At 36.2% G+C, this 8,903-nt stretch overlaps 1 protein-coding gene across 4 annotated transcripts in view; it reads left to right on the forward strand.

Annotated features, from left to right (window-relative positions):
- LOC121430668 (coiled-coil and C2 domain-containing protein 2A-like) overlaps window positions 1-3,156 on the forward strand; it is a 50,722-nt gene extending 47,566 nt beyond the window's left edge. For 3 of the 4 annotated variants that reach the window (XM_041628001.1, XM_041628003.1, XM_041628000.1), the window contains exons 35-37: window positions 63-121; window positions 1,531-1,702; window positions 1,981-3,156. In XM_041628001.1, the coding sequence (XP_041483935.1) occupies window positions 63-121; window positions 1,531-1,702; window positions 1,981-2,169 (420 nt within the window). In that variant the 3' untranslated portion in view covers window positions 2,170-3,156. The remainder of the gene's footprint in view (window positions 1-62; window positions 122-1,530; window positions 1,703-1,980) is intronic. The other variant, XM_041628002.1, reaches the window with a different exon arrangement.
- Window positions 3,157-8,903: the final 5,747 nt, after the last annotated feature.

Below are 8,903 nucleotides of genomic sequence, written 5' to 3' on the forward strand. Positions count from 1 at the left end.
TGATGGAATGTCCCAGAAAGATTTTCTGTTCCTTTAATCAAACTTTCCTCTGATCATTACAGGAGGAATCCTTAGAATATGAGCAGACGATACTTGATGACGTTGTTGATTTACAGAATAAGTAAGTAAAATTTTATGTTGATTTCACCCTTTAAAAGTCCTCAATTACATAAATAATAATAAATCAATATTGAGTGAGGGCGATATATGTCCTTTCGCCTCCAGGCCAGTCAATATTGTTATTATTAACCAAATCAGACATCTAGAGCAAAAATGGTTAAAATTTAGATATTTTAATTTTTTTAGAATGAGAATCTAGTTTCTCATGTTGAGCACACTGGGCCTCTGAACTTGACCATTGTGACCTAATTGAAATGACGCGTCCCTAGGCCAGGGACGCGTCATTTTAATTACGTCACAATGCGTTGTCTCAACTTGATTACCATTATGACGTGTAGCACTACGCGGTTCAAGGACTCGTACAAAAACGAATAGAATACCTGGATGTAAGCGCTGCATTTTATTGCTCGCTACATTTCCATGCATTTTCTAATTGACTTTCCTGAGCGGGCAATAAATTGGGCCCGTGGATAAACAACTGGAATTTTATTGACCTGCTATTTGATCCCAGTCTTAAGCAGGCAACAATGTTTCAAAGTTGCCCTGCTCAGATGTCTGATACAGTTAATAATAATAAATAACAATAATATACAAATACCATGAATCTGCATTTACTAAGCGCATGCAATGCGTTGAACCATATTTTTATTGTGACGTCACCTTTTCCTGACACGTTCAACGGTACATTATTGACGGTATGTGCGCAGCGGTACAAATGTTTGACATTCAACCTCTCATTTACTCACGTACACGGTACAACCAGCTAAGACGTTGTACAATATAGGATTTATGTCACGCACGTATCCACCGTGTTAAGTGCTCACCCCGGCTAAGCTAGTCTACCCATTCCAGTGCTCACGAATTACTTACTGCCGGTACCCATTTCCCTCACCTGGGGCGAGTGCAGCATAATGTGAGTAAATTTCTCACTGGAAGAAAACATGCCATAGCTGGCAATCAAACCTACGTACCTATAAAAAAAGATTGGAAGATAAGAGACTGAATCAATAGACCATGATGCCCCCCCCCCCTTTATGGGTGAAAATAAACTTCAGAAAATATTTCATACAGAGGTTATAATTTGGAATATGTATACTTCTCAGGATATCTTGTCTAAATAATTATGTTGTGTGTATCACTAATCTATTAATACAAGTCAGTGATGTTTACACTGAGAATTTTAAGCACTTTTGGACTTTGGGATTAAGGAAATGTTATCCCTTTCTGTCGATCATATTATCTTTCAGGATATTTACAGAATTGTAGTTATTTTTGCTTTGTTTTGGGAGATGCAAAATTTCATTTTTTTTTCATAGTGTTCAGACCTGTTGGCTAAATCACCCTAAGTAACTATCTATAATTGTGCATTAGACTCCAGTCATGTTAATATCTTACTTTATATATCTCTAGGATTGAGAAGAAACTTCGTTCATGTATAATGGAATGGAGACCTCGTCACATCACACGATGGAACCGTCATGTCATTCATACGTTCAGAGATATCCTCAAGAAACTAGAGTATACACCTAACCTACTTGACAATGAGAATCCCAATCTCAAATCAATACTGGAATCATACAATGTAAGTAATATTTTCCTTTTAAAATATTCATAAGTTGCCGTGATTTATTCTTGTTATTTATTCATTTTTAAAAATTTTGTTCTATACCTTTTATGGAAAAGTACTTCTTTCTACCCTTTTCAGCATTTTGTCATTTTTCACTTTAATGTATCAAAAATTCATGCTACAAGCTGTGCTTTCAGAGTTATCACATCCAGTATATTGTAATTATGTAAACCATGCTATGGAAATAAATGTTTAATCTAATCCTGAATTATTGTTTCTTATTCTTTCTCCAGCTGTGTGGGTTTCCTCTTCACATGTCGTATACTGACATCAAGTCAATTGTTGATAAGGTCCGTAGTACTGGAGTCCATAAGAATGAATCAAATGATGTTGAGTATGCACTGGCTGTCCATATTCACCCTTACCCAAACCATATCCTATCTGTATGGATCTATCTAGCTTCAGTGACAAGAAGAAGATGATCATTGTCCCAAACCATATCCTATCTGTATGGATCTATCTAGCTTCAGTGACAAGAAGAAGATGATCATTGTCCCAAACCATATCCTATCTATATGGATCTATCTAGCTTCAGTGACAAGAAGAAGATGATCATTGTCCCAAACCATATCCTATCTGTATGGATCTATCTAGCTTCAGTGACAAGAAGAAGATGATCATCGTAACGAATGACTCCAATTGAGCCTTGACGAAACTACCCATAAAGGGATCCACAGTGTTTGATGTTGAGTTTGTGTTTGCCAGATTCTTTCCATTTAAATCTATATAGCAAGATGATGATCATAATGATATTATAATTGAGCTTTGATTTGCAGAGCTCTCTGACCAACAGCCATTATATCATTGGATGCATGATTCTGCAAGCCTTTATATCATTGGATGCATGAATCTGCAAGCCATTATATCATTGGATGCATGAATCTGCAAGCCATTATATCATTGGATGCATGATTCTGCAAGCCATTATATCATTGGATGCATGATTCTGCAAGCCATTATATCATTGGATGCATGATTCTGCAAGCCATTATATCATTGGATGCATGATTCTGCAAGCCTTTATATCATTTGGATGCATGTATCTGCAAGATGACAATTATAACAAATGATTTCAAATTTAGATGAAATATGATCTTACCATGTTATTATATTATATTCTGAACACTATTTGAGCCATGATTGAAATGGATAATACAATTCTTACAGCAGATGTTTCCTCTTTCCAATGTCTTTGAGCCACAATCTGTCCATACCTGGTCCAAGAAGAATACAATAATTGAAATTGGATGGTTCTGTGTTTAGTTAGGAATGTCTTGAAGCCACCTCACACCATATTTTGGAATAAAACGAAGTAGACTTTAATGCTAATAAATGGAATATCTTACTGGGTAATGTTCTAAATTATTGTACGAATACCTATGTTCAAATCTGTGACTATGCTATCATCCTTATTAGAAAAAAAGCAGATTTAATATCTAGTCATAATGACGTCATAGCAATCATATGATTAGCTACAACTTGAAACTAATTTGGCCTTCACTAAAAAATAAAGGCTTTCAATCATCCAAAATTGTTATATTGTAGCTTTCGTACAGTTAATTTGAACCTCAAATAAAAATATACTTTTCATTCATATTTGCAGAAAGTTAGCAAAATGTGATTTGTTCTAAAATGGGATGATGGAAGGTGTGCCTTTAGCCAAGCAATCTACTATGACATAAAAGTTTCTCTTGAATACTGGAACTTGTCTTTTGAAGAGTTGTGATTGTTCTTAGCCGATCAGATTTGTAATGAATCTCAACTTGAGATCAATTTGATAAGAAACTATTTGTGATACCAGTGGCTTGTTGCAAAAATGTTCAAACACAACTTAAAATATCAAATACAAATCAAAATATCAAATACAAATCAAAATATCAAATACAAATCAAATTATGCTCCTATGATTGGATGTTAATCAAGATGGTTTTGATTGCACCTCTTGATGTCAGCCCAAGGATTCTATTTTGCAATTAATCTTGATTATAGAAAGTTATTTATGTCTCATTTCTCCATAGAGCTATTTGCTGTCCTTCTACATGATGATCAGTTAAAAACAAGGATGTATGTATAATATGAAATGCTTTATGCATTCTTGATGATGGTGTCACATGCTTTCTGTCATTGAGACTGATTGGATCAAACACATTTAGTATATTGGGGTCTTGGGGCCTATTACAGAGTTTCTCTTAATTGAAATTTGGAAAATCAAGTACAAGTTCCAATATTAGTGCACTTATGTGATAATTGGAAACCAAGTTGTGTTTGATATCTGGAAGGGTTACCAAATGTATTGAAATTCCTATTATAACATGACAAGTAATTATTTCCTGTCAATGTGTTTTCAATAGAATGCACACAAGAACCTACATGTACATTTGTACAACCTATCGATTTCCTAAATCCTCAACCTCTTTGTCTATAAAATAATAACTTTGTCAGGACAATCCAATGGTAACTTCAATGAAATCCTTGATATTGATTGATTGTTGAACTTTGTTACCATTGAAGTTATCACCATGAACATAATGCAAAAGGGCCACGAAATATATCCCTGATTTTGATTGGTTGTCAAGAATAATTTGTTACCATGGTAATTATCTTAGAATGACACAGTTACTTAAGTAACAACTATAAGTAATGACCTGAAATAGGATTAAGATGGATTACTGCATCAGTATTCTGCATTTAAAATGGGCTTGAATCTTGCTGTGAATGAATAGAATCTGAATTTTCACTGTATGATACATGTATGTATTTATATTTTGACTGAATGACATGACAATAATATAGAATAATGATATTGAAACCTTGATGAAAAGATGAATTTGGGTTCTAGGTATGTCATGATGTGTCTTGACTGACTTTTTCTTCGAAACCATTCCACCTACATGTAAATAAATTGTACTCTAAGCAAAATAATTTTGGAACATGTATTATGTATATATATTTATTGCCGAAAAAAGTTGAATAAACAAAAAATAACATTTTGATTCAAGTGTGAGCAATTAGGTTAATTATAAATATGTATCATGTAGAGAGAGAGAGAGAGAGAGAGAGAGAGAGAGAGAGAGAGAGAGAGAGAGAGAGAGAGAGGGATTCAATGTAGGAATACAGACAAAATAGCATTACATGTGAATACAGAAAGAGAAAGTGTATAGAATGGGAAAGGGATAAGATTGGGCAACTGATTTTAAAAAAGAAATACATCACAATATAATTAAGTCAAATTACATTTTATTGCATACAATATATTGCCATTTAAAAAAAGTGATATAAATACAAATTCTCTGGCATCCTGTATCAGATATTTATATTCTTTAAATATTATTTGGACCTTACCAGAATACAAATATAAATCACAACTTGTCATGCTTCAATGATCATGGCTTATTCATTCTGGGGTCCATTTCATAAAGCTGTAAGTTAAGAGCGACTTTAAAAACGACTGGTGATCCTTTCTTATGCACTAAACCATCACCAGGAATCTACCATTTACTAGAAAGAATCACCAGTCATTCTTAAAGTTGCTCTTAACTTACGAACAGCTTTATGAAACACCCACCTGGTTTTTGATTGAGGAAATATGCCTTAATTTGATATATGATTCAATATATTTCATTTGGAATTACTAAAATTTGCAAGACATGTGTTTCATCAAATAAAATTCAAGTAAGAATTTCTCCATTACATTTATACAAAGGATCTCCATGGGATTCAAATTTCGATTCCTATCATTTATCAAAGAGAATTAAACCAGTTGAAATAAAAGGATATTTCTTCTATCAAATGTTTTAAGTACCAATCAAACATCAACAAACCATGCTTCAGTGATCACAGAAATGTATCAATAATTTTCTCAATCAACTTTGTTTGCTCATGCACAAACAACCAATCCTAAAGTTGATTAAATGAAATATATTGTCTTGTATTTCATATATATAATCTGGTTGATGTTACACATATGTTTCATTCCATTTAAATAACCATGACGAAAATTGTTTATACATACTCCTTATACCACAAGGAGTTGAATAATTCAGCATGCAACTGAATGAAAGCAGCATATTTTCATTTAAATCTGAATACAGTATAATCTATTTGCAGCATAGTAGCTGTTGGTAATATTTCAGGGGAAAAGGTACCTGGAACTCTCTTTATTAGCCAGTACAGGATACACATAATAAACAGAGATTTCTCAAGAAATCACCAATTAAATATTGTAGTCTCACACATTTATCAGGCTTTATACAAATAATGAATATTAACAAGTATTCATTTTTACGGCAATGCATCACACTGGAGGCTATTTACAATATCAGTCAACTGAGCATGACGTGCTCACGCCTCGTGCTTTGGCACAATATTGTGAATACCTGAGATGCCTGCATAGCCTAAGGGGTCACCACAGAGTACAGCACCATGGCCGACCCGAAGTCACTGAAACATAAGTCGAGGGTTAAAGGGGCGCTTCACACGAACCAGCAACTACCTTTCAGCTCTCATTGATGCTGTGAGGCCAGAAGGAGAAGTACAGGTAGCATTCAATCAAATACAATCTGCACATGAGGAACTTGTGTAACAAATTGACGACAAAGAACTCAATAACGATGAAGAATGGATGGACGATGTTCATTCTCATTTCACAAGGCTAAAAATAAGATACAACCAATATCTCCAACAGCAAGGTCCACCACAGGCAGCAGTGGTTTCGCCACCTCATGTTGCCAACCTTTAAATTAGAAAAGTTGAAGCTTCCCAAGTTCAAATGTGATGTCTGTGAAAACTACATATTCAAGGCAGACTTTCTTTGAATGTCCACCAGCTATTCAGGTAGAGATGCCATTACCTTGTTGAGAAGTAGTCTAGAGGAAAAGCCAGGAGAAAAGACAGAGGTGTCTACATCTAAAAGAACTTCCCCCGAAATGCTGGATTTGTCAGTCAGATTCACATTGGATCGACCAGTGTAACTATGACGCATAACTATGACGTAACCATGACGCAACCAAAAAGGCTCAAGTTGATGAAAGAGAATAAAGCTTGCTTCAGGTGTTTAAAGAAAGCAGGTCGAGACCATAGAATGAGCAATTGTAGGAGGAAGAACAAATACAGTGAAAGTGAATGTCAGTATTATCATCATCCCCTCCTACATTCAGACGAAAAGAGCAGTGTAACAGTGTCATCTAACATCGCAGTAGCATCTAATTGTGCAATGAAAGAAGCACTGCTCCCAGTTTTACAAGTTGACATTGGGCAACAAGTTTCTGTTAAGCTCAGTTGGAACATTTTGCTTGATTCAGTATCTCAAGTAAGCGTAATCCATTGCAGATCAGATACATCTTCAAGGTACCAAAACTTCCATAACAGTTAAGAAGATAGTAGCCCTGCCATTCATCAGTGATGTTCAGGAACTAGACTTGAGACCAATTGCAGAGACGCTAAAAATCAATGTGCAAAATCTACATTGCAGAGGAGGAGATATTGATCTTTTGATTGGTACTGATCATGCTTCCCTTCATACAGGCACAAGAGAGGCAGGAAACTTAAACTAAGTTGCCTTTGGGTTAGGTAGTATTTGGGGCTACTCAACACTCATCCGTTACTGGCAGAGACCTTCATGTTCAACTAGCATCACCAGTGGACCTGTAAGACTTCTGGACCACAGAGAATATGAGGGTCTGGAATAACTGTGATTGTGAACCAGCTAGCATGAGTAAAACAGAGATCGATGAGTACAAAATCATCTACAAGTCAAGTGAGAAGAGAGGGAACCAGAGGATGGTGCCCTATCAATGGAGAAAAGATCCTCATCTACAGTACTGCAGTAAATTCATGCAGACAAAGTTCTTCAGTCGACAGAGAGACTAGTCAAGAATATTGAATACGCAAAGATCAATAAATGAATGAGATCATGGTAGAAATGGGCTTCTCACGCAAGCTAAGAGAGGAAGAAGTATCTTCATACCAAAGGCCCATTCACTATGTGTCGCATCATGCCATCATCCGCCCAGAGAAAAAGTACTCCTGTAAAAAAAGTATTCAACTCATCAGCCGCTTTTCAGGGTCACACATCATTACTGGCATAAAGGCTCAGATCTACTGAACAATAAACTAGGGGTGCTTCTATGCTTCAGAGAGGGAGCTACAGCCGTAATGGGGGATATATTGAAGATGTATTTTCGGCTTCTGATTCCGGAAATAGATCAGCAAGTTCACAGGTATCTCTGGAGAAATCTGCAGACAGACAAGAAGCCAGATGTATATGTCAAACTGTGCTGCCGTTTCGGGATAAGCCATCGCCTGTATGGCAGAGATAGCTCTTCAAAGGACAGCAGAAGATGGGAAAAGTCATTCCTGAAGCAGCTCGAATCATCAAGAAAGACACCTATATGGTCAACATCTGCTTTTCGGTATCCTCAAAGGATAAGGCAGTTGAGTATACTGAACAACTAGACACTGTGTTGGCTGAAGGCGGCTTTCGCGTTAAGGGTTGGTCCTCCAACAAAGTGTTGAAAGACGGCGATTCGGCTGAGCAGAAAGAAGCTTGATTGCTAGAAGCTACTCATGAAGAGAAGGCGTTGGGTGTGGTATGGAACAAAGAAACTGATACATTATCTTACAGAGTGAAGTCTACAGAAACTGTATCACAACTGGCAAAGAGGAAGATTCCCAGTCGTGTCGCACAAATCTTTGACCCACTTGGATTTGAGATTGACATCCGCGGATCTCAATCGCTGAGTCCATTGATAGAGAACGACATCATTAGTGTTGGAGGTCGCGTAGACAAAGGTTCAATGTCATACGAAGATGAACACCCAGTTCTTCTTCCATGCAATCATCCAATCTCCTTTCTCATTACTCGTCTATTCCATGAGAAGGGACACGATGGAGTACCTTCTACTGCAGCCAAAGTCAGAAGGAGATATTGGATTATAGGGTTGCATAGCTAAAGCTCTCAAATACAGGCGTTTAAAATGTCGCTCTAATGATCATAAGTGTGAAAGTCAAAAATGGCAGATTTTCCTCAAGAAAAATGGCCTTATTTACCCTGCCATTTCATTATTGTTCATGTGATTATTTTGGGTCAATTCATGTCAAGATAAGCAGAAAAAAACTGCAAAGCACACATGTCTCAGTACACGAGCAGTGCATTTGG

Source organism: Lytechinus variegatus, chromosome 17 (genome assembly GCF_018143015.1).
Source record: "Lytechinus variegatus isolate NC3 chromosome 17, Lvar_3.0, whole genome shotgun sequence".
In the NCBI taxonomy this organism is placed as follows: domain Eukaryota; kingdom Metazoa; phylum Echinodermata; class Echinoidea; order Temnopleuroida; family Toxopneustidae; genus Lytechinus; species Lytechinus variegatus.